The 27,042-nt window shown below is 41.4% G+C and overlaps 1 protein-coding gene across 1 annotated transcript in view; it reads left to right on the plus strand.

The window, feature by feature from the left end:
* The window catches only part of MAD1L1 (mitotic arrest deficient 1 like 1), a 377,323-nt gene that overhangs the window by 213,261 nt on the left and 137,020 nt on the right, over positions 1–27,042 (plus strand). Inside the window, exon 15 of the mRNA XM_074918998.1 lies at positions 2,744–2,834. Coding sequence (XP_074775099.1) covers positions 2,744–2,834 — 91 coding nt within the window. The remainder of the gene's footprint in view (positions 1–2,743; positions 2,835–27,042) is intronic.

Below are 27,042 nucleotides of genomic sequence, written 5' to 3' on the forward strand. Positions count from 1 at the left end.
GCTGTGGGCATGAGCCACACTCACAGGAGCTCTTGTGCGTGCTGCCGGCCGCAAAATACGCGGTCTGGGTATGTCTGCTGCCGGCCTGCCAGTGTCCAGGGCTTTGGATCACCGCTCTCTTCAGTGAGGCATGAAGGGCACAAACAAATTATTAAATCTTAACATTACAGGTGAAATAGCAGAAAAATATAATGATTTAAACCTACCCTTGTTACAGCTCACTTGTGTCTCGCATCTCTGTGAAGTGTTTTCTGGTGACTGCTATGATTTTTAAAGGGCATGTAAGAGGCCTGAGCTTAAACCTCCACACACAGAAGAGTTCTGCGGGCAGATAACAGCAACATCACAGCTTATTTGAGAGGCTGGATGGGGAGAAATTTGCTCTAAATTAAAATTCAGCATGTCAAGTATGGAGGAAGTACTGATGAGAGTCCTGTGTGTAGCTCTGACCTTTCAGTAGCTGCTGCGACGTTGTTCCTCAGAGAAAATTGTTGCTGTTCTTGTGGCCTGTTCTGCAATCCATTTAGAAACATGCCATTAAAAGCATTAATTCCATTTGAATTTCCATTTTTTCCGACCTTTTCAGGCTCCTGGTTCTTCAGCATCCTCCATCCCTGCTAGCTTTGTGTCTCTTCTGGAAATTATTGATGATCTTTTTTAATGGCCTAGACAATGCTAAAAGCTGTTCCTCGGCATTTTAGAAGCTTCCAAGAGTGAAAAAAGATGATACTTTATAATATTTGAAAATTACCAGCAGGGGTCGGGCTTACAAATAATTTAAGCAATTCAAACTACATATTTATAAAGGAGACATTTCTGTGCTGAACATGATGTAGATCAACCAGCTTCTATGTACAAGTTTGCAACTTCTGCCCAGTGAATAGGAGAAACAGCTTCTTCATTGCACCTGACATTTCTTTTGCATAATTTTGGGATATTGGCAGATGGGTGCATTGTTTGTTGTCACAGTGCAAGGATTTTCAGCTTAATTTAGATCATTTAAAAGTGAGTATTATCGAGCAAGAAAATTATTTTTTAAAAAATATTCTGTAAAAGGATCCTGAGAAAATTGAATGCAAAGATCAGTGTTAATATGCATTAGTTGCACAATTAATCCCAGAAAGTTAACATGCGAAAGGTGAGGTTCTTGAAGCAGCACTAAGGTTTTTGTACTCTACTTAAATGCAAGCAAAAGTGTTGTATCGAACGTTTTATAATAATATGTCCCGCTCAACAAGTTTGATAGAGTTCTCTTAAGGATTCCACAACCATTTGGCTAAGGCTGATATGGTTGATATAATGTATTTGACCTTTCAGAAAGCTTTGAGCCAAAGGTCACAAAGAAACTTTATTCTGATGGAATAAGAAAGAAGGTTCTTTGTTAGATTAATAAGAATATAAAAATCACAGAGGGCTGGCTGTCCCAGTGCACTGTCTGCAGGGATGGCCAGGGGTGGATGACCACATGAATAGGGCAAAGCTGTTGAGCTACTTTGCCTTGAGAAGGCTCTCCTGGCTTCTAGTGGCTTGTCTCCAGAATTTCCTGAGCCAGAGATAATATAATGTGTTTCTACTTTGTAAAGCTCGATGTCTTTTTCTTCCATTAATTTGCTTATGTAATACAAAGTTAAAAGATGGAAAATCAAATAAATGTTTTCACAATACTGAGGGTTTGTCATTAGGTTCTAGAATTATTTTATTGGGAACTTGTTGTCCAACACAAAGAGGAGTTTGTGAGTAGTGAGGTGACAGAATTTGAGGTAATATGAAATTATGCAGCTTATCAGGCTGTTCAGAGTTTCAGAAGAATCTTATGATGCTGCTTGAGGTGGGAAATGAAGTTGTACGTCAATAATTACAAAACCCATGCGCATAAGAAAAAACGCCTTTACTTTTACTCCCACAGTAGTGGGCTCTAAAAGAGCTGTTATCACTCAAGAAAGAGTTCTTACATTATTGTGAGCAGTTTTCTAAAAATATCAGGTAACTGCTCTGTAGTTAAAAAGACAAATAGAATACAAGGAATTATTAGAAAAGAAGTTGAGAACAAACCAGAAAGCCTCATTATACCACTGAATACATCTGAGTGCTGTTTGTAGTTCTAGCTTTTCTCATAGCAAAAAGTCTATATAAAACTTTGAGGAAGAACAAAGGAGGGCAATAAAGATGAGCAGAAATATGGAAAATCCTTGATGTGAGGAAAGACTAAATTGAGATTCTTCAGCAAATAATAGAAAAGGCCTGTAAAATGGTATGGAGAGGGGATTATGGTACAATTATTCACAATTTTTCATAGCAGAACTAACAGGCACTCAGTGAAATAATCACGTGAAATATAAAACAAAATGAACTAATTTTTCATACAGCACATAATTGTGGAACTTACTGCCAAAGAGTGTTGTGAAGGCCAAAAAATAAATCAGATCAAGAAGAGATCTGATGCACTCATGGAGATTTTAGCAGTTGGTGGTTATTAAACATGATGGTCTAGACTCAGTCTGTGTTTCAGAAAGTATCTAAGTTAGATTTGCTTTATACTCAGGCTGTATATTTTTAATATACTTTTACAAATTATATTTGCATCATACAAATGTATAGTTTAGACATGTTTTAACTGCCTCGGTAGTGCAGCTTTGTGGTACTGAACACAGGATTAATCTGATGCTGCTTGTGATTTCATGTTTTACTTTGTGGTGGGACTGTGCAGGAACACAGTGTCTATTAATTTTCCCTTCTTCTCCAGGCTGAAAATTGAGGAGCTGGAAGCTGAACGCAGCAGACTGGAAGAGCAGAACAGGTCTCTGGAAATGAAACTGGAGAAGCTAACTCTGCAGGTAGGAAATGGGGAGGTCCAGAGCAGTTGCAGCACCTGCCACGGTCCATTCACCGTAGCTGTTCTCACAGATGTGCCAGAATCCTCACAGCACGCAACTTCACTGCCCTCAATCTGGGCAAGGGGTTTTTCAGAAGCCGATGCAAACTGCACCAACATACCCACATCTCTGACCACGTTATTGGAGTGTTTTGATGTCAGATGGAGTCACACAAATTCAGTTGTCTTTTTTGATGCCTTTGCCTAGAACCTCTTCTTCCTGGAGCCTTAAAAACTGTTCCATTTTAAATAACACCACTACCATAAGTTGTCTGTCTCCAAATTAATTTGTGCCAAAGCAGGACTGTAGACAGGGCTTAACAGCACGGAGCTGATGTGAGAATTTGAGCTCCCTTTGTACCAAAGACTCCACTGCTGCTATCAGCAATGGAGACAGACCGCCAGTTTGTGGCCTCATTCGATAATAGTTTTCCAAGGCAAGAAGCGTCAGTGCTATTGGGAGGATGACATGGCAGCATCTCCAGACCACAGACATGGAGAGCAGAAGGTGTGAAGTCAGAAGGACGAAAGGGTGTGTTTCTTTTGCTGCGCTGCTGTGGGTGTTTTACCTTTTCCTGAGATAGTGCTGTCCTGTATGGCCAAAGGTCCATTTTCTCTCTGGATAGGTCTGTGACGTCTCGCCGTCCTTGAAGGAGGGCAAGGGCACCTGCAGCAGTTGGGTGGACTGTTTATTCAGCTTGTTCTCATTCTGGGAACAACTTTCCTTTGCAGAGGAGGGGCATGGGAGTTGCTTCGAACGTTTATAGGTTTCCTATTTGAAAGCTGCTGAAGCAAACAAGAACCTGAGCCTGTTTTGTTTAATCAAAGCCCATCCTGCTATGAACTGTGTCATCTCTCCCTTCTGTTCTCTCTGATATGCTGAACAATTCAACATTGTAGCATTTAATTTTCTTAATTTTTCCTTTCCTTTTTTTTTTTTTTTTTTTTTTTCCCTTTCCCCATTTTCATGTAAATTGCTTCACGGTAGAAAACATGAAGGTTTCAAATTACCAGATTTCAGACAGACCATTGATTTTTATCTTGACACCTATTAGAAGCAAATCAGATATTTATTTTTTTTTATTACCAATTCCTAGAGACAGGGAAAGTGACAGCTTTGATAAAGCAGGAAGCTAAGAGCTGCTGAGCATCTCTGCTGAGCCATGTTTAGTGTGAAACCTGTCACCCCGCTTTCCTTTAATTGTGTTTCAGTCATCAGGAGATGAAAGCTTTGGGCTGGTGTTTCCATGCTTAGGTCTCCAACAAACACAACTGCAGCTTTGGTTTCAGAGCAGATTACAACTCCCTCAGGTAGCATTTATTCTGCCAACATTGTTTTACAATAGCTGCTGGCTTTCCAAGAAGGCCTGACCAGAGGAACTCCCTATTTTCTTTGTGATATCTTGAGATGCTCCACTTTGTTTGCTCATACGGCTCTTGAAATGCCAAAACACCAAGCTTTTAAAATTACAGATTCAAAGAGGAGAAAAGTCTGAAGTCTTCAGTGTAGTCTTGCTAATTATCTGCCTTCTGGTTCTCAGAAGAGGAGATCATCAGTAGCTACTGTTTGGATAGCTGAGCTTTCACAGTGTAGAAAAGCGATGAGGTGATAGGAACAAAATGGGACCTTCATACTGTGGTAAAGCTACTATACAATAACTTAGGTCGTACTGTTCACCCAAAAGGCTTTGAAAGCATGTCACAGGATGCCCATGACTTATCTCATTAATGGTGCTTGCTGTTTGAATTCAGTATTGTGTAGGTCAGGGCTTTGTGGAGGGAGCGGGGGAGAACAGGAACAACCTGCAGATAGAGCAGAGTAAAAATTTTATGGGAACGTGTGGAAAAAGAGAAAGAAGACAGTCATCTGGCTTAGCAGGTCTAGGAAAGAGAAATCTGCCAGTCCCCCAAAAGGCTAGTTAGTGAGCTGAATTAAGGTAATCATGCTCTTATATCTGCTTTGCTAAGGCTGAGGACATGGTTTTAATTATTTAACAGGAGGTAGCTCCCCCTTCCTTAGTTTCTCACTTTACTGGTGTTTTAGAGGACTGGATGCCAAAAGCAGTTTCTCTGAAAGAGGAGGAGTAGAAAGAAAAGCATAAATATAGGAATATGTAAGCTGCATGCTAAAATGTGTGCCCAACTGAATGGTCAAGATTTCAGAACTCCTCAGAGGGGAAAACCAGCCTTCCCATTTTTTATTCAGCTTGATAATCAAGTGTATTGACAGGCTAAGCTAAGAATGACTTCTTTTTGTAAACACATTGGAAAAATGTTCCTTACAATGGGAACCCACTAAGTTAAGGATAAGCTTAGAAATTCACCTCTTCTATCAGTGCTGAGCAAATATGCTGAAAATATTATTGTACACTCAGATAAGGTCACTGAAATGTTGCTAGTTTGACATGTTATTTATTCCCATCTCTGAAAGAAATCACTGGGAAATGATGGGTTAAAATAATGTCTTTATCACAAAGGGGAGAAAAAGCAAGACAAACTTTATATACAGAAATGACAAGAAAATTTTACTGAAGAGAAAGATGAAACTACAAACATGGGAAGAGCATGGCATCAAATCAAATAAAGGTGTAAGAGAAAGTAGGGGATGACATTAAACAAGGTAGGATGAGGGCGATTTCTGACTAATCCTTATCTGTAGTTCCTTCTTTTTTAAAATAAAATGTCTGACTTTCTGGAATTGTATCTACTAAATGAAAGATACATAGAAGGGGTGTATTAAACTTGTGAATTTGGAAGAGGAAGAGACAGGATGTAGAATTAAGGCTTTGACTGCTTTACACTGGACTGAAGCCTTTAGAGTTCACAAAGCTGCATGCAGTGAATGAAATCTAGGGAGATATGGCTAATATCTGGTAATTGAAAATGTCAGCGTTTGACTGTATTGATGTGTGGAAAGGAGTAAAGTTTCAAAAATGTTTGCCTCCTCTCGTGTCCTTTTGCATCCAAGTATTGGCACGTGTGTTTTGCTCATTTCTTCTTTGGCTGCTGCTAACAGTAGCCCACTTTGTGAACTACAGGACCCAGATGGATTCGCCAGAGGGCAAGCGAGCATGTGGAAATGTACTTTTGTGTTAGGTGTGTGATTCACACTCCCCGAGCAAATAAAGCAGCTGGGATACTGATAGCTATCTGCAGCAGTCTTTGTAACATCTGGCATCTCTTTGTGTTCTGTGCTTATGCGGGGACAGCTTGAATTATGGCTGAAGGTGCTTTCCACCTCCACACACCCCTTCTTCCAAAACCCCTTTGGCTCTTGACACCTAGCTGCAGGCTGCATTGATTTTCCTTCACTGGTATAAAGACTTTAGCATGGATATTACTCACTGGTCAGGTCTTTACTGCTAATAAAGCCCTCAGATTACAAAAACACAAGAAATGTTGGAACTGTAGAGAAATGACACCCTGCTGTGAGGGTGCCTCCCCATCACCCAGGACATTATCTTAAGAGATATTTGAACTGTTTCTCAGGAGAGGGATTCAAATAATATATAAAAAGAGTGGGTTTAACCTGTCAATTATATCTTCTCCCCTACCCTGCTTTCTTTCTATGAAGCAAAAAAGACTTCCAGGAAAGCAAATGTGCTGTTACTGCTTGGCCTATGGAGGGCAAGTGAGATTCCAGTGAAAGGCTTGGTTTGTTCAGTCATCTGAAATGATCTGGACCATCTTCCCGAGCTGCTGGTAGAAAAGTGCAACTTGATGCCAGGAACAAGAGAGACTGATCAAATCAGTGCTTTTTGGATAAAGTGGGAGGAAAGACTTGTGAGGAGCGTTCAATTAGCATTTCTTACTGCTAGGAGCCTTGTGTTTACAGGCAACCAAACGGATATGAAGTGTTCCTTATGCAAATACTACTCTCCTGCTTTTCCTGCTCTCCTCTACTCTTCGAGCTGAAGGAGAAGAGATTCTTCAAGTTTGGCTGCTTCAAGGAAGATTGATTAAAATCAGCTGCAGTTTGACTTAATTGGATCCATATGCTTGGAGAGGGAGCAGGACTAGTTAGAAGTCCTCGTAATTAGTTCACAGCTGGTTGGTGAGAAAAATGAAACTCCAGTTAGAGTTCAAATAAGTGGATCTGTATGGATAAAAGGCAGGGAGATGCTTTTTACACTGAGATGTGTTTGAGCTTGAAAACAGCCTCTAGTCCTATAGCCAGGCTAGCAGCCTGATCCCTTGGAGTGTGTGCATGTGTATTTATGAGGCTAAACGGAAGGAGTCTTTCTTTTCTTTCTCGTTTCTGAGTAAAATGAATCACCTGTGGATGCTGGCAGTCAAGGGAACCTGAGCAGGGTCACAGAAAGCTGGGAGAGGATCTCAGGGACTAGGTGAAACCCTACAAGGGTAGTTTGGCTGTGTGAAAGGTTTGTGGTTTGGCACAAACTCTAAACTGATCAACTTTTGAGTGCAATACCCCTGGTCAAAGTGGTAACTAGTTGTATTTAGCCTTTCTGCAGGTCGGTAATATGACATCAACACTCATAAAAATGCAATATTATTCATAAATGTTGAAATAATGGATTTTTGCCCATTATCTCAAAGAGCTCAGGAAGGGTTGACTAGCTACGGAGTATGGGGACAGTCATCAGAAAATGTTCCCCAGCCAGAAGCTGGTATTTATGCCAAATTTTGATGTTAGAATAGAAGGGACTAAATTCCCTGTTACAGTGTCCACAAGGGAACTGCCTGAGAAAAATGTACTCCACGAAGTATTTGGGGGTGTTTATTCACACTGACATGACTTTATTAACATGTTTTGAGGTGTTCATTAATGCATGTACAAATAGTTTCTTTCTAAATGTCTAACTTTGCTGTTGTTATTGACCATTTTACATTTTAAGATATTAATCTGGTTTAATTAAAGGTTAGTTTCTTCCAGGCTTTAAATTTATTATTTTTGCACAAATTAAAGCATAAGCCACTTGTTCACTTCGGTGGTAGTTGTGTTGTAGCTGTAATGCTTTGGATAAGAAATAAGCAACTTCTGCAAACAGAAATACAATTTTTTTGGTAAGAGTAGCTGACATAATTGGTAAAGTTAGATACAAATGGAGTGGGTATTTGAAGATTTGTCTTACTTGTCTGCTTTAGGTCATTTTAATTGACCTGCCTAAGCTAGCATTGACTTGAGGTGGTTGGTCCCACCAAAGCTCTGTGGGGAGAGTGGGTGGCTCGTGTCTGTTGTTTAAGTTCTCCAGGAGTCAAATGTCCATGGACAGTGAAGGTGCTGGGGCATCCAGAGTGCTCTCATGTTTGGTTTTTTTTTCCCTTATCTCTACAACCTTTGTGGTCGGGCTAGTCTCCCTCTTATCCTAGGGCTGTGTTTTGAGGGACTAACAAAACATCTGGAAGCTGTAACCCAAACGCAGATTCCTCTGGGTGGTGGACAAGGGAACATTTCTCCTCTTTAAGCATTAATGACTCATTTTATAGTTAGCACTTTGGCAGCCAGGCAGTAACTAGCTTGGAGTTAAGAGCCCAAGGCAAAGTTGAGGTCTTTTAAGAGCCTAACTATGCGTTATGTGACCACAGAAGAATGATGAATGAATCATTTACACTGTTATGAAACTTAAAGAGACATTGTCAACCTTTCAAGGTTCCCTAATTGACCTCTTAAATGCTCACAAGTCTTCTTCCTGGATTATCTCCATGCTTTCCCTTTCACAAACTTCCTGTCCTTTTACCTTCATCTGTGCATGCTGTGGTCTGCATTAGCCTCTGTGGCACAGCTGGTCCTCATTGAAAACCTCAAGTGGTCAAGTTCAGCCTTTTTTTTTTTTTTTAAAAAAAAAAAAAAAGACTTCTTTAAAAGGGTTTGAGCAAACCACTCAGCACCTCTTCAGTCAGTTATAGCTTTTGGCAGGGTGTAGGAACAAATTTGTGTGTGCTTCAGAGGGATTTAATTATGAGGTAGAATAGCTGAGAACATACAGCAGGATACCCAGTAAAAAGAAGATGAATTATGTAGAAAAGTTCAGGTCCAGGGCTGCAGAAGGCTGTATCACAGTGTGCTGCCCCACTCATCCAGTACATTGAGTTTCATGGGAGTGTGTGGAAGTGGATGGAGAGCAGACGGATTTGTGATCCTTTCCACAGACTCCTAGATTTTATCAGCAATAAACTCATCTTTTACAGGCAAAGATTATCTTCTAAATTTCACAGGCTGCAACAAGTGTTCACTGTTGTAAGGAAGTGTGTATCTGCTCAAGTGTATATTGTCAGAGACTACTCTGGGGATCACTCCACAGTTTTGCTTAAAACACTAATGAAAAACACGTGATAAACATTTATATTGCCTTGGTTAAATTTATACCATTTCTATTAATTATTGACCCAATAGCTCAAGTGTATCACAGGCATTCCAAATTCTTAGCCTCATTGCAAAGGTATTTTCAGGTATTCTCAGCTGCCTTCACACTTACAGGAGTCTCCCCATGAGCTAAATGCCTCTACCACTCACTGTAAATATATAACCTAGACATCATGGGTATTCATCTGTGACAGATCAGAGGTATGTGATGCTTGCATGGAACATTGGAGATCATGCACACAGCAAGTTGGGTGTGATTGCAGCAGGGACCGAGGGAATCTGGTACCATAGCAGCAGTAGAACTGGAAATGGTGTGGCACAGGTGGTAGCATGCCAGGGTTAAAGAAGCACCATGGCGTCACTGAGCATGTACTCTGGTGGTTACCATGAGCAAAAGCCTCTGCTGTTACACCTTCACTTCAATTATTGCTTGAGCTAGATAGGTTAAACTACAGTCAAACTGCTTTGCTGTGTAGGTATCTAGTGTTCACAGGGCTAAGGGTATATGCTCAAGTGCTACTCGAATGCGAAGGAAAAAAACTTCCCATATAATGTGCCTATAAATTGTGCTAAAAGGATTACATATGTTATTTGGGAGAAAGCATCATGCATCTTGTGCCATGTGGATTAGGTACTGAAGAAAGTCCTAGATCCAGTGTAAAAGGGAAGGAGTTTGCCTTGAGGACTTACATGACACTGAATTAGCTGGGGCTATGCAAATATTTGTACATGTTAATTCTGAATACCTCACAGTTATTAGAATTAACAGGAATTCGAAACATTCCGTAGGAGCAGAGAGAAGAAGCATAAACATGTCATCAAGTTGTAAATTTGTCATTAGATGGTTCAAGGAGAAGCTGTTCCATGGCCTCGGTGGCCCTGATAAATGTGGTGTGCAAAGTGGATGTCGAATAAAACAAGGACACGCACGGTACAGACTTGCTAATGTTTGTTAACATCAGGGACCAGGAGTGCATAGATTCACATTTGTGCAGGGAAATTTTACCAACATGCCCTTTAAAAAAAATTTTTTAGAGGAATTTGCACATTGAATATTAAACACCTGAAGGTCTATAAATTTTACTGCCAGACTAGCGCTGTATTGTTTATTTCATGCAGCACCTTTCTCGAAGTTCTGCAGAAACTGATTAACATTTGCATAATACATTTAACACAAAAATCCATAATAAATTCATTAATGTACTTCTGCCACTATTCCTGAAAATATCAGCAGTTGTGTGGCATCACACAGCTCATTAGATGAGCAGAAGGGGAGGAAGGGTGAGTGCTGGATTTCCTGAACTGCTCTGAAACAGGGAAAGGTCAGTGCGCTCAGTGTCTGTGCCTGAGCAGCAGCACGGAGAGCTCAGAGCAAGAAGGGAGAGAGCTGGGGCAGGGGAAGTGTCCTGCTGGAAAAGGTCGCTGTACGAGTACACACAAAACACAAACTTTAAGAGGTGGCATCCATGCTAGAGTAGAAAAATCGGTGATGAGCACAAAATGCAGATGATGCTGCTACACTGAGGTGGAGTAGCTGCTCCTGGAGTGCTTTATTCTGCAGGAGGCAAACACGAAGAAATTGTTTAAGTCCTGGTGCAGTACAAGAAAGCTGGCTTGAAACAAGCCTTGATTTTCTGAACAAGTATTACAGAATGAATGGTGAGGTTTTAAAAGTTGTGCAAGTCTTGGTTGCATGGCAGAGACTCACTAAAGCACTAAATCTGGGGGTATTCTCTGTGTGTGTGCTGCTTTCACGAAAGGAAGGTAACCACTCTGTTAGTGTTCTTGTATGGCAAAAAGGGCAAGGATGTCAGAAAAGTGCTAATTTCAGCTACAACTACACATTTGGACACACAGGTGTGTTTATAAAATGCCCCACCCAACAACTTATAATGCTACCTGATGTGGTGGTAGCAAGTAGCAACTGCAGAAGGCTCCTGTGCAAGAGCGTTTCACTGATTCCCCAGAAACGTCCTGCAGGTGAAAGCCAAGGCTGAGCAGACAGACACAACCATTTTAAAAAGAGACTTCACTTTTAAGCTCCTCTAATCTTATTTATCACACAGCAAAGAAAAAGCAGTTTCAGGAAACGATAAGAGTGACTGTCCCTTTATAGTTTTCTGTTTTTTCTCTGTAGTCATTTGATGGCACAAATTAGTTTCCGATTATTCTTCCTTCATTTTCTGTTATTCTTCTGCTGCTTTGAATTCTGCTGCAATGTCACAGAAACAAAACAAAAATGTCGTTTAGACCCATACAGGGAAAATAACACCTGGCAAGGTTTGTCTGCTGAAGCTTTGTGCCTCTTCTCGGGTTTCTAGGAATACCACGTTCATAACTTACAGCTCTTTCCACTTTAGGCTTTTAGATTTTCATTAGTCATTATCATTTCAGCCTTTATTTGATGACCCAATTATTTTTTAATTTTTTATTAAAACAAATAGGTCACAGTTTCATGCTGTTCTTGTTTGTGCCACTACTTCTGTTGCGGTCTGGCTTTTTGCCACTGGTCTTTGTAAGGTCAAAGTTTTCAGTAATACTCTTCAACAGTTTTATCCTTCTGATAAGGAGACCGGTTACAGTACAGGAGTTTTCCTCTACTACTTGGTATGTGGAAAACTTGGCACCATCTGAGACAGAAGACCAGGATGTGTTACCCAGACTACGGAAGAGAAATGAAGTCAGAGTTTAGCCAATTTTCTGTGTGCGTATGTGATATGAGACAAGTCTGCCTGGTTCATATCACAGTGAAGAGTGGGCAGCGGTTGTAGTGATGTTAAAATATATGTGAGAAAATAGAGAGATGCTCTGAGCTTGAGACACTGATGGAGATGGCAGTGTGCATCAGAGAAACACGTTTTCTTTATGTGTCCTCTGTCAGGGGATTCAAGTGTGTGAGATGTTGATGTGTTACCTGACATATCCTAGAACTCTGCCCTTTGATCAGACCAACCTACCACCTATTTGATGCCTGGAGGCAGAGATCTACATAAAGAAAATGGGTTTCCCTTGAAGAATTTTATCAAATAGTAGAAGGGGAGCTTGACATGTTTCTGTCACTCGAGTGCTTGGCACTGAGCAATTCTATCTGCGGTCCAGGCTTGCTGGGGATCGGAGCTTGTGCCTGGGGAGACCCAGGGTTGTAAGTGCAAAGAACACCTCAACATCAGCATCTCTGCCAGCACACCCTGAACACAGTCAGATCACGATACTGTCTCCTCCCAGTCTCAGTTTCCAAATTTGCCTCAATTTCCATTTGCTATTGTTTGATAAGACTCGAGAGAGGCATAGATGGAGACAAGTCAGGAAAAAAGTAATTGCTTTTGACAGCTTTTCTACCTAGATTTGAAAGACAGGTAACAGTAGAATGGGAAACGGTGCCTAATTTAGATAGAAGGACTGTTCTCTTTAAATGAGGATAGACAGTCAGTATGGCAGGATAAGTGAAATGCTGTGGAAGAAGCATCTTTGTATCTTTTTTTTAAAATCAATGTTGTCACATGAGGTGGTTCTGTGTGTACAAAGAAGCGGTCTGTAAGGCCCAGTTGTGTTCAGTACAGACAGGAGGGTTCCCAGGTGATCCATCACATCTGTGTTTACCCAAGCATGGGGTTTGGCTCCATCACACCGCTGCTTCCCCTGCTCAACATTTAAGCCCCACATATCTTAAATAATACTGAAACTGTGCCTGTTCTTTGCATTTTTGGCAGGACATTTAAAATGAAATACAAAGTCCCTGAAAACTATTGTGCATGTTGGACACAACATAAGATATTCAGTCAAGATTGTGACCTTTCAGAACAAAGACACTGCTTTTGAAAAGGGGGTTTATTACGCTTCTGGCTCTAGTAAGATGAAAAACTTGAAAAACCAGTAAGAGGAAGGCTGTGCAGCAAGGATGAGCTCCAGAGATCCTCTCGTGTATTTTTGTCTTTCAGTGGATACATCCTTTCTGTGCAATACTACCACAGTTGCAATCTGTAGTAATTTAGTAATTACATTTTTATGAGTAGGGTGATGTGAAAAGCTGTTGGCAGGGCAGTGTCTGCAAGGGAGCTCAGCTTTGGAACTGCTTTCCCTCTAGATCCATCACAGCTAGAGTTGCTAACCTTAAGGTTACTTCCCTAGGAGTCAGGGCTTGCTCACAGGTTGATCTGTTCAGTGTGCGAAGAAAAACATCATTAGATATGTGTGAGCTCTTGTAATTAATATTATTATGGCAGAACAGCCTGAACCTTTAAATACAACAGCAAGGAATTGAATTTATATATATAGATACGTTTGCAGATAATTATTAGAACGCATGCAGTTGTATTTATATGTAGATGTGACTTGATCCATATGGGTGTAAAATAGGGAATGTTACCCAGATTGTTTCAACAGAATCCAACTGGAGTGTGGTCAGAGGGATGGTAAAGGTGGAGAGGGAAATAACTGCTCAGGAGGGAGAACAGATGGCGGGTGTGGGCTGGGGGTTTGTCCCTGGATGTGCTGCAACTGTGGCAGTTTTCAAACTGTTCCATTAAGGTTCACAGAAGTTGAAATGAAGGAGGTGGCAATATTGTAGACATTCATTAGGGTCTTCTTCAGGTGGGTGGTGGGAAGAAATAGTGGTTGTGCAACATAGGGAATGGTTTCCCTGCTGCTGCCTAGTGGCTATGCTGCAGTGGCACATAAACGCCGACTTCTAGGTCCAAATAATTTGGGGATTGAATGTACAGCGTCTTTTGGCCTTTCTGCTTTCCCAGGGTCTCTGATACCTTCAGAGTATGATGCTGCTGTTGACACTAACCACTTAGAAGACAGATCTGCGTCTGCACCTGGAGATTTTTGTGTAGTCTGTTCTCTCAAGGATCCTAGAAAAAGAAAATAGTGGACATACTGCAAAACAGACCTATCGGTCAATTTGCCAGTGTATTCCTCCTGAGCCTACCCTTTCATCCTCCTCGTTTCTGCTCTTCGGCTATTCTATTCAACTTAAGGCTCTTTACTGATGTTGCATGCTTCCAGGGGATCAGAAAGATAGTCTGAGTCCTTTAGATATGTGTGAAAGTTAGAGATGATGCCCTTCTACTGATTTACTCAATGATAGCTTGAAAACTTGTTACTGGGCAAAGCTGCTTCTGAAGTATTTATTTCTTTAGGCAGTCAGATCAAGATAATGTTGAATTCACTGCTTGGAGCAGTTAACTCAAAGCCCTTCAGAATCCAGTAGGTTGCCCCATAGCCATTCCTGTTATCATTTCAGTTTATCCATAAATCTCTCTTATTCTTGTAAATTCTAAATGAAGAGATGACTCTCCCCATCTGAAAAGATTTCAGTATTGCTTGAAGTCTCCTTGTACTGGCTGAAAAAAACAATTGAGCTTTGAGCTTGAACTGGGGGACAGATAAGATCACCAGGAGATTTCCACAGCAAATGCAGAATATATTCTTCTCTAATGGATTCTTAGTGCTGTCTGGCACGTAATTGAGTTGCTTGGGTAGGAAGGAAGAGAGGACTGAGTTGCTTTTATTGTTGGTTTTGGGGTTTTTTTAAAGCTTCCAAATTTTGTGAGGGTAGGAAGTGAAAGGTGGTTTCTCTGTGTGATCCAGGATGTCTGTCAGACATAAGGGAAGCTAATTAAAATGTCACTATATGTACACGAGGGTGATGAGGCAGAAAGGACTGATCGCTTCCTTGGTTTAAGGGACTTGTCTGTGTCTTTGCTTCTATCTACTCACTGTGAAATCTGCAAGTAATTCATACTCTGGGGGTAGGAATGAGGCCACTGGGTAAATCTGGCCTCTTTCTCTCTCTGGAGTAAAGCACAAAATAAATTAAATCCATTCTTGCGCTGCTGCAATTACTAAGGCGGTCGGTCTCACTCCAGCTGGGCGATAGCGAGGGTGCTGTTCCTGCTGTCCCATCGTAGTCAACACTGCTACGCTCTGTGCCGCCAGCCCCAGTGCTAGGAGAGGTTAGCACTGGGTCATCTGGGAGGTTTCCACAGCCTGTCTGCTTCAGTTCATAGCATGTGAGGGGACAGAAGCAAAGCAGCACCCTCCTCTTTCACATCCTTTTGTTTAAAAGTACGAAGTATGTCCTGGTAAGCCAAGGGAATGATGGGGAGAGATAATAACACTCCCTTTGGTACATTCTTTGGAAACACTCGGGTGGCAAAGAGGTGGTCCAAGCCATACAGCCTGCATCATTGAAAAACACTGAACAACAGCAAAAGGAAAAAAAAAAAGGGATGATCATCAGGGAAATTGCTATAATGGTAAGATAATTAGAATGCAGAATGATTAACATTAGTCAGTGTGCTGCATTGGCAAGGACTGTGCAAGTTGACATAATAGGCATCTTCCATATCAAACGTGTGGTTTTTCAGCATTCAGTTTAACACTTTCATGTGACTTTAATAGAGTTCACAGCTGGAACAGGCATTTAGTTCTCATGAAATGTTGCATGGTACTTTTCCTCTCCTGTGGCTGCTAGAAGGACCTTCTTGTTTTCCTTTTTGTGTCTACCGATTATTGAAGGATAAAAGCCACTCTCACCATGGAATCGCTCTACGTCATTTTGAATGATAGCCAGATGTGAACTCCTAAGGTGTACTCTTTCTGTTGTGCCTGATGAAAATGGACTTTCCTAAAAAGAAAACCCTCTCAAGTGTTTCAGAAAATGTTTGTCTTCTCAAGGAGAAAATACGAGGGTTCAAGAGACCCAGTACTACCCAATACTTCTCTTCTGAAAAAGACTTTTATAACTAATGCATCAAAGGTCCCTGCCTGTTTGTCATCCTTGCCCTAACGCTTGGAGAGCCCCCCTGCCAGCCCTCTTCTATCGGACCCCTAGTAGGTCTCTTTGATTTACCAGGACTAAACTGGTGCAAGAAGCTAGATTTAGCACCACAGTTAATCACTGGTTTTGTAGCCTGATTGAGTTTGGAGAAAAACTTTGAATGCAGAACTACTTCGGTGAAACCCTCATGGTCCCCCATCTCTATCAGTTGTTACAGACCGGTGAACTTTTGTTCTCCTTGACTACTAGCAACCCCACTTGCTCATGGACCAGATCATTTGACATTTTGTCTCCCTCCATTTTCACTGGTTGCTTCTTACTAGGCTTGTGACATTTTTCTGGGACCTGTGGTGGCTTTCCCTTTGCCATGCTTAGGCATTGGCCAGTGGCTGCTGTCTGTGTTGGAGCACTCGGGGTAGCACAAGCTTGGCTTTTCCCCCTGCGTCTGTATGCTGCAGAGATCAGGCACATCCTTCATTACAGCCAATAAAATCTGATGGTGTTTTATGGGAGAAAATCCCCTGACCTTGGTGATGTTTTACTATGTAAATAAAAAACATTTTTTCCTTAAAGACTGGGAGAGCACACTGCCCAAATTCCCCCTCTCTGCTCCAGTGTGCAGCGTGCGGGGGCCCTCAGATTGCTGTAGGAAAGGGCCGTTGGAAAAGAATTGCAGTCACGCAGCTGTGCAGTGAATATGTAAAGAGTGTTTCGTGTGGCTTGTATTTTGTGAATTATTTTCTCTCTCCTTCTGACCCCACCTCAGATGAAATTCCTGCACTTCATCCGTTCCTCTGGGTTGGGCAATCAGCAGATACGATCGAGGTCTGTAAGGAGGCAGTGGTCTGGCATACAAAGCAGTCGCATTAGGACTGAGGAGCCGGGACTAATGGGGAACAGGGCTGGTAACAGACGACAGAGAAATATGGCAGAGTGAGATTCATTAGGGATCAGATTCAATAACTGTAAAATGATGAGAAGTTTATGATCAAAGGCTTACTTCAAGCATTTTAATGACACAGTCATTTAATCCGTTTAAAGCAGATAGATAAGGAGTTAAGTGAAATCTACAGCAGTCGTCTTTCTGAGCTGTTTATGAACCTGTTACAGGCTACAGATCACTCTGAAAGGCACAGGATGGATGCCTGCTGTAGTAATTGAATAGTATATAATGGGCTACCAGTCTTTACAGGCTGATTTACATATGAGGTCGGTAAAACTTAATGCAAGGGCTTATGGTTTGTCTTAGAAGCATGCATGGCTCCTCAGCAGTTTTTAGTGAGTATGTTACTAGCAGGAGGACTGAATGAAGGAAAAGGCAGAGTTATTTTAAAACCTTTCTGTGCCAGAATATTTAATTCCCGGTGGGTCTATCTCCTCTGGAAGTAGCATCTATATAGGCTGTTGCAGTGACAAAATCCAGGTGAGTTCTGATACTTGAACCACTGTGTCATCTACCATAGGAATTACACATCTTAAAAAAAACCCTAGTGGGGCCGAGAGGTCACAGAAGTTGTTTCTCATCTTTTCCTTCCACTGTTGGACTCGTGCCACCTTCCATCCCTCTCTTGGTGACTCCTCAGTTAGTTACCTTCTTTCCAGCTTTTCTTGCTAAACACTTTAAAACTCTGTTTGGACAGTTGGGTAGCACTTTGCTGCATGTGCTCATGCAGTGCAGCACGCTCTCAATCCCTCGTTCTCTCTAGCTTTTAGCCACCTGGCCACTATGAATTACTTGAAGCCAATTACAGCTGGAGTGCTGTGTGTGTCTGCAGACTGCACCTTTTTCTATTTCTCAAGTAGCTGTTCTCCCCTTCAAAACTCCTCTCCCAACACACACACTCCTGGGTTTATAACGTAGCTAACAGCTCCTACATCCCACATACTCCTTCAATAAAGGAGTACTTTCCTTTCATTAAACACTTAGTCTCTGTACACACACTTTTCACAGCTGTTGAGAAGCAAGCAGAGGGGGCTCTTTCTCTACTCACGGCTCAAGGCTTGTTGAGCTGCTGGAAGCAAAGTAGTCGCCGCTGCTGCATTGTTTAAGGCCGTGTTACAGCACTGGCTGTGCGTGATGCAGACACAGTAGCGGAGTTGGTATCAAGCTGGTAGGGAACAGGGAGAATTTCCAAGGGCTCTAGGCCGTCTTGTTTTCTACTTGCACAGAAAGTTGCTGTCCCGCAGTGGTATTGATTAGTTTTAAAATAGGGAGGTGATAAATGGAGATTTCAGGTGCTTCTGGTAGATGTGACTGCAATGGATGGAGGTGTTTAAATTGAGCCTGGAATATCTTCCTTTACCTCACGCTGATTTTTCTTGCTCATCCCATGAGGGATCTGCTGATGTCTAGCAACAGTGTGGTCCCATGGAGGGGCCTTCTCAGCTCTCTTCACTTGTGCTTTGCACAGGTACTACCTCCATCCTCTTACTCCAGCTTCTCCCCCCAACGTCAGCTCCCTTTCTGCTACAAGATTTGGGATGCCTGTGACAACTGCTCAAGGGTTGTGCATGTTTGAGAGACACCAGCTAAGGCTGAACACTGCAAATTCCTTGCAGCATGCCATGGCAGCCAGACTGTAAATCAGATTTTAAGCAGCCTTGGGTCCATTGTCATTTTGCACATTCCCATTTCCTGAGAGAATTGGAAAATATTTTGCTTTTTTGAAAATAAGTAAAATTTGTCTTCAAAATTTCAGCACTAGCAGCCGAATCTCTTATTACTCCACTTTGCTGTTCTTCATTGCCCCTGTGTTTTTTCAGCTACTGTTCTTTCCCAAGAGCTTAGAGACTGAGCACTTGAGAGCTCACTTGTAGGGAGTAATATATATAAAAAATTGATTTTATTCCACCTTCTGCCTCCAAGTACCTTGTTCTTTGAGGGTGCCTGTTGCACTCTATTTTCACATGACTATTTCAGAGATGAGAGTGATTTGGACTAGCAGCAGCTGCCCAGACGGAGGCTGGCAGTGCAGCACAACAACCTACACACAATAAGAGTAGTTTCCCACTTCCAGCCCTGTGTCAGGGACACAGGAACAAGTTGGTAATCTCCTAAAAACAAAGGTTGGCTGGTTGCTGTGATGCTCACTATACTGTAGTAGCACCCTAGCAAAACCATCCCTGACAGAAGCACAGATCAGCAATAAAGTTGTCATAAGCAAAAAACCCAGGGCTCACACGCTCTTGTTCACTTATTTATAAATATTTGGTCAAGTAAGCTTGTTTCTGTAAAAGTAAAACCTCCCACAGAAATATTCGTGAGGTGTAGAGGCAGGAGAGAAAGCTCAGCGGCAGCAAGAGGAAGATGGTGCTACGGCAGAGCCTGCGGGGCCGGTAACACTGAAAGGTTTGAGGATGTGGCCAGTTTAATTGACTGTGCATGGGTTTGGCAGGCAGTAAGGAAGATGATACAAATCCCAGCTCTGTTGTGGGTATGACAGAGTGTGAGGGAGTGGCTTCTGTGGAATTTATGGATAATTGCCCTGAAACTCATTCCCTTGTACTGCGAAGGGGATGCTCAGGGCCTTGGCTGTAGCAGCCCTTGCTTACACTCTGTGGTTTGGAGAACACAGCAGGACGGAAACAATTCAATTTTGAAAGAAAATAGTTTTGCAGTAACAAATTTCCTTTGACCATCTATTACACCTGTCCAAATCCATCAGATTTGGTACATTGTCAGATTTTGGTACAGTTAAATTTGCCTGGACCTGAGCAGCTTTGGCCCTTCTTGGGCTCAGCTGATTGACCTTTGCAGAAGTCGAGCCCCTGGGGCCATGTGCTCCTCCCAAGGAGGCTGCATGGACTTGCCTGACTTGGTAACCCAATATTTGCTAACCATCTCCCCTGATAGAGCAGTATTCCTGATCTCACTGGTTCTTTGACTAGTAGTGCTTCGTTTTGAATAGGAGACTATCTTGTTTAACAGCTTTTGAGAGAGGCAAAAACATTTCTGTGTGGTTTCACTTCAGCTCTGCAGCCTGTATATTAAGTTAAGGCACTGATCAGTTCTTACAGTTGAGATAGCATTCAGAAAACAAATTAGAGTTTGTGGTTGGTAAGGATCCAGGCAGAATTCATGAAATTGAATAGTATTCTCAGGTTCAACATGGACAAGCTCGTTACTGATCCAGAGAAAGCGGGCATGTATTGAAGAATTAGGAATGTTAGGGATTTTTTTCTTTTTAGTATAGAGGCAGCCATGTTATGGTCTCCCGTAGGGCTTCTTAAATGTGGATTAGAATTACTAGCACTGACGAGGAGGTAGTTTGGGGGAACCAAGTTTGAGATTAGTGGACCAGGTTTATCTATTACAAAAGATCAGTTTGTAGCTGACTGCTGAAGCTGGCTTTCTCAGTGTGCCAACTTGTGATGTTCCAGGTGTTTCCTGAGGGCAGAACCCTAATTATTTATCAGTCTGAACCTCTGCTTGATGGACATGAAGAACCACAATCATGTTGTTGTTACCGTGATATGCGCATGCTAGGGCAGAAATAATTGGGATTATAAGAGTAAATTGTGCTTGTTCAAGCTGTTTGCTTCCTCATTCCACTTCCATTCTGCAACGCTTCAGGTGCCTCATTGTCTCCAAAGGTGCTCAAAACGAAGATGCTGCCTTCAGAGGGCAGCTGAGGAAGATGGATGGGTGACTGGCAGCAGGATGTTAGATGAAACATGAGGAATAGTTTGTTAAAGATCTGGCTCTAATGAAGATGAACGCGTGTGCAGAATGGTTATTTTACAAAGAATGTGTACGTATGTGGTCCAGAGGGATGCATATAGAGATGTGTTGCTGTTTTGTGATTTCTTTTCTTGAGCTTTCACTTCTCAATCCATCTTTGTTTCTCTGTTCACCATCTCCTACAAAAGAAGTCCTTAAATTAACTTTACTCCCCTTAAATCAGGTTTGAGACTCCCTGATTTAGAGCCTAGTGACCAAGAAAGATGGCAGGTGACAAAGCTGTTTCCACTCTCTGATTTTTTGCACTCTAATCACCAAATAACCCTTGTATTTTTCCAATGAGCTGGATTACATCTGTATGGATCAGCACGCGCGTGTTCAAGTTGTCGTTACGACTGTGAAAAAGACATTTCCTTTAGGGGGAAAAAAAGCACAATCTCAGTGGCTGTATCTTAAGTGTCATTCTGCTTTTCCATCACCTGAGGATTTGAGCAGCTCTGCCACTCTGAAATATTAAAATGTACATAGATTTGAAACTATTTTTATATTCCGAGGCATTGATTCTAGTATAATTTCTCTACAAATTAAAACTCTCCTTGAGAAAGATTAAACTGTCAGTGATAACATCTAGGTTCTTGTTATGTTTAAAAGGAATAAATGCCGAAGTTACAAAATTGTCTGGAGGCTTAGAAAGTAAGAGGGAGAAATAACGATATGAGAGAGAATGGGTGAAAGTATTGGATAGCACTTTTCTGAATTGAAGAAAGTGGAATGACTTGAATTAAGAGGTTTATGGCCAAAAAGAGTACCCATTTAGTCTGATCTGCTATATAACACAAAAAATACAGTTTTAAGAGAAATCTCTACCCAGTGACTTGTGGTTGCTCCACAGCCTCTTTTTAATAAGATATCAAATATTGATTTAAAGATACTAAGCAATAGACAATGTATTGGCTTCCCTGGTTAGCCATGCCTATTAAAAATATATATTATTTCCAGTTCACTGACTTCGCTGTGAGCTATTGGGTTCTTGCTCTGCTTTTGTTTGCTAGATTAAAGAACCATCTAGTGTCAGATTTCCACCAAAGACACTGATCGAATTGCTTCAGCCTTCTCCATAGTAAATGAAATAGTTTGATTTCCATTCATTTCTCTTTGTAAGACATGTTTTTCAGACCATGAATCATTCATGGAAATCTTCTCACAACTTTCCTTAATTTTCAACAACCCTCTCACGCATGCACACCTCACCTCGATACATTATCACTGCAGTGGTCTCATCAGTGCTGCATTCAGAGACAATGTTGTTTCTCTAGTCCTACTCATAGGTACATAAAGATTCTTGCTGTTCCATTTTTTTCCTCCCCCCAGCATTAAATTGAAGGTAACCCTTAGTTATTAATCATGGCCAAAAGCCCTCCTTGCAGACATTGTCTTCCAGAAAGTACCTGCTGTGTTGTCTACCTGAGACTGTACTCTGTGCTTCGGGATGTCTCATGATGCATTTGAATTCATGTGGAATGATTGTGCCCAGCACAATCAGATTTCTAAGCTATCTTTGTGGGCTTTGTTGTTTGCTGCAATTCTGTCTTTGTGTTATCTGCATATTTTAGTAAGGATTTATTATTTTCTTATGTATTTTAGAGAATGTATGCTGCATACGATCGGCCAAAGAAGCAGTTCTTATGGGAAATAACTGGGAAATGTCACTATTAGTTCATCAGCTTTTGGGCCATTTAAAAACTGCCGTAGTATGATTTTGCATTATGCTAGTTTTAAAAGAAAATGCGATTTTGATACTGAGGCAAATATTTTACAGAATTCCTATTCTGTTATGTCAACACAGTTATCTTAATTAACTAGACTTGAAATCTTTTCAAGTCTATTTGACAAGACCTGTTTTCCATGAAATTGTGTTACTTGCTTTTTCTGATCTTTTCTTCTAATGGAGTTATGTATCAGTCCTGTCTTGTGAGTTAAGGAGATTCAGTTTGCTGCATTCTGGAAGCTTCATGAAAAGTGAACAAGGCAGCAGATAACTTGATCTGTATGAAGCTAGCTGGTTAATCTCATTTTTTGGTCTTCACAGTCTATTCACCAGCCAGTGCTGTCTCATTCTGACTGCAGTAAATGCAAAACGTGCAGATCAATACTGCCAATAGGTGATTAGTAATTTGCAAACTTCACTAAGTGAATTCATCCGATTCAAGGTTTTAAATTGGAGAAGAAAGTAGAGGAGGAGTGATTGAGTGGGCTGAAATAACGGAAACAGATATTTCCTCTCAAGTGAAATGTAAGCATTGTTGAACTCTCTTAAGCAAGACAATGGCAGAGATTTGTACTCCTTTTGGAGTGATTACACAAAATAATATTTTTCTCTGAAATCACTAACATCAAATGTGTTTTTCCCTTATCACCTCTCTTGATCTTTTTTTTTTTTTTTTTTTTTTGCTGTTGACCTGCTGGAGGATGAAAACGTCTAAATTTATGCAAGCAAGATTTTATTCCTTATTCTTGAGGCTACTTTCTGCTGGTTCAGGCAGATAATTTCTGAGGTGCTCATCTACTATTCAATATCACATTCAGGCAGAAACTCCCTGGTTTCTGTCAGTACATCCCAGATGCATCAAAGTCTATTTGGGGGCTCTGCCTATGAAAACAACTTGGAATAAATGCCTTTAGCTTCCTTGGAGAACCTGTGTACTGCTGAAGATTGCAGCTGAAATAGCAGTAATTTTAAGGTATTAAAACTGCATTAAAAACAAAACAGTAACTGAAATATGAAAAATGACCGGGTCAGAAGTCTAACAAAGGAAAAATGCATTCCTCCATAGCAAATGTGATCTGACCCCTTAAAGTCAGTGTGATTGTGTGCTTAAAGATACCATCTGAAAAAGGATAGTTAGTGAAATACGGAAAGGTTGTCTTTCAGCTTTGCTCAAATCAAGTCAAAAAGATGCCTTCTCAACTGCACCTAGTCTGTGTTTCTGAGTGATGCATATGTTATCTAATTAAAACTTAATAAGAAAGAAGTAACTACTGCAGTGCAAGAGCATGTTGTGATAGCTGTTGTGTAAGGCTGAACTGTCCTCTCCTTGGTGGTTTGTTATATGAAGGCTGGAGAACTGGTTTCCCACTGAGAAACACTAGAAAACTAGAATTTCTCCTCATTCGCAGTTTTCTTTCATAAAAATGTTGTGATTCATGTTGATAATGAGGAAAGTGATGATAAAAATCAAAGCCTGAATTTTATATAGCAGGAAGTATTGTTTTGAATGAGGTTTTGTAGGATCTCAACAGTTTATAGGTTGACCTGACCATCATAATTCTGGGAAAACTTGACAGTAAAATTTTAAATCATTGCCCCTTCACATCTCTGTGCGAAATGTTCTTGTTGCTGTCCAGTCCATTAGCATGGTAAAGGAAAACTGATGGAATAAAGTCAAACAGGAGACAGGACAGTTGTATTTCGGACCATTAAACTGTGCACTGATGTCCAGACAGTTTTGTGTCTACCACATATTTTTCACGATAGATTCAAATTGGTTTTGGCTCAACTTTGTAGCAGTTTAAGCTTGAATAAAGTAGATATGCTGTTGGAGGTGAATTGATATAAGGCAGGTTTAGCATGTTGACAGAGTAATTTTGTTAATGGGCTGGTGATCCCAGTGTGACGTTCCTAAGCATTTTCCCATATCTTTGGTTCAAATTGCATTTAAGAAGAAATGGGTGATTAGTAGTTGAAGCTTTGCAGGCAACCAAGAATTATTTTCCCCTAGTGGAAGCCAAGAAAATGTATTTAAGCAGATGGTTGTGCTGATCTAAGTTCCCCATGTGGACAGCCTCACACAGCACATGGGGTATGAAACGTGGGGAAATGTAGCTTATGTCACCTACAGAGGTGCAGCATAAATCAAAAAACCTGCCCTTGTGCCAGAAATGTTTTTGTCACAGGAATAGAAGGGTTTAAACTGAAACTTTTCTCTGTAGACAAGGCTGAGGTGGATCCCTTGTGCTGCCCACATAGTGTGGATGGCTGCTGCTCCTCTCCCCTCTGCACCGTGTTACCCTGCTGCGTTACAGCTTGAAATTCCCCTTCTTGGGCCAAGAATTTAGTCCTATATGGGGACTTTCTGGGTCTCATCAGTACAATGGGTAAAGCAAAACCAAGTTACCAGCTCTTACTTTCTCTGGCCATATGTAACTAGTGAGGGGTATTGATTCAGTTTTGATGTGATGTAGTTCATAAATATGCATGAGGATTTAGGGTTATTTAACTGTGCTTTTTAATTCTCCTTGCATTGCTGACTCTTCTAGTCAAGGGTTTCTTTGTATGCACAGCAAGCTGCTCCGTGACAGCCCTGTTCTCACTGCCTGGGACCTCTCTAGAGTTTGTTAATCCCAAGTCTGTAGAAACTTTTAATGTTTAAGGAATAAAAGGACACAAAGCAATGCCCTGCTGCATGGGGACCAAGGGAACAGTGTCCAGCTTCCTGAGGAGCTGGGTAAGGAAACCTGGGACCAAAAGGCAATCATCACCAGGTAGAGAGGAGAAAGGAGATGGAGGAGACCTTTTCCATGCTCCCGGGAAAGGGGAAAAGAGCTCTTTTCATCAGGGATCCTACAAATTGCTTAAATAAATAAAGCAACCCAATCAAATAGTGAAAAGGGAGGGAGAATCAAACATTTGCCTGTTTGCCCTGAGGAGCTGGAAGCAGATGTACCCTCTGAATCGATATTTGGATATTTTAGATACTCGGGTCTCTTACTTGAGAAAGAACAGAGCAAACAGAGTTGTGCACATTCAACATACCTAAGTGAAATGGCAGTGACTCTTTCTGGTGAATAATGTAGGTAGCTGCATGGATAATTAAGAAAGGTATGTACATGTACATACATTTTCTGAGATGTTGGAAGCTCCCTATTTGCGCTCTCACTTCTCGCTCTATCAAATTATCCATTACTAGGAAAATTTCCTCCTGGTACCTGGTTGGACACTGAGGTGGTATTGGGGAAGATGAGCTCTCCCCAGGAGCAGGCTGTGGCAAGACAAACACCTTCATTGCTGAGAAATGACTGTGACAAAAAGAATAAAACTTGGCAATTCTTCTGTAGCTCTTCTTCTCCTCGGTGAGTTGCAGGGACATGTTTTATTTTCCTCATTTTTCTCTTCTGCTTGGCCAAAGCAGAAGGAGTGTGGGAGGCGATAACCTCTTGCAGTAAGAGGCTGCAGTGGAGCTTGTTTAACCTGGAGCACGTTAGCTGTGGAACCCACTCAGACACTGTGCGGCTGCTTGAGGAGACTGTCAGAAATGAGTACTCCAACCCATTTGTGTCTGTCACAGTTTCTGTATGACGTGAAAGGGAGCTTGACTTGCTCTTTAAGTGGAACTGCTTCCAGCTCGAGGCAGGGGATCTGTTGATGACGGCGGGTTAGCTCTGTGGTGCGGCCAAGACCGAGGGTGCACGTTCATCCACTGAAAGGCAGTGGAGCTATTCAGGGTTTGTTTTGTACCCTGCCAGGTCAGAGTTATACATGCAAGGACATATAATAGTACTTTCATAAGCATTAAATTACAGGATCAAAGCGTCCTGGTGTACTTGAAGTTTCAGTGTTGCTGTTAACTCTGTCATGGTTGGCCTCAGCAACCAGCCTGTGCAATGTGTTTGCTGTACAAATACACAACACGATTGACAGCTCTTCTTGTCACTTACTTTTCAGGCTTGTATACGCTCAGCTGAACTTTGAGGCATCCCACCATCAGATCATGAAGGCAGTGGCTTTTACATATTTTTTTAATATTCATCTTTCTTTTTATGTAAGATACTATCTAAAAAAACCCCAAACCTGTAGAGGTTTTGCTTTTGCTCCATTCACTGGAAAATCTTATTACATTGCAGTTTTACTTTTCTTTATAGAGTCTTGAAAGAGGAACCTCTTTTGTCACACTTCACTCTGACTCTTCCCTTCCTCTTTGAATACTGAGGGTCCCAGGCCAGCACAGCCGATTTGTGCTTTTCTCCGCTGGGATCTCCCCTTTGAAATCCCATCTGAATTCATTCCAAAGTAGAGCTTTAACAGGAAAGGCAGAATTACAGAGGCATTGAAGTGAGATTTATAGAGCATTGTTGGGAGGGAAAGCTTTGAGTGGTTGAATATCTGGATTTGGAGTAAATACTACCAAAAAAATGCACTTCAATTATCTTCGCCTTTCTGGTCTATTTGTACAGTATCTGTATGTGCATGTTGCATGCAGCATAAGAAAACAGAGCAGCAAAGAAGTAGGTTGGGGTTTTTTTAAACTATGTGTACTTCTCCTTAAAAGCTAGGTTTGGCCTGACACTTCTCAACAGTATTCTTAGCCAAAGTTACT

This window comes from Athene noctua, chromosome 15 (assembly GCF_965140245.1).
Source record: "Athene noctua chromosome 15, bAthNoc1.hap1.1, whole genome shotgun sequence".
Taxonomy (NCBI): Eukaryota; Metazoa; Chordata; class Aves; order Strigiformes; family Strigidae; genus Athene; species Athene noctua.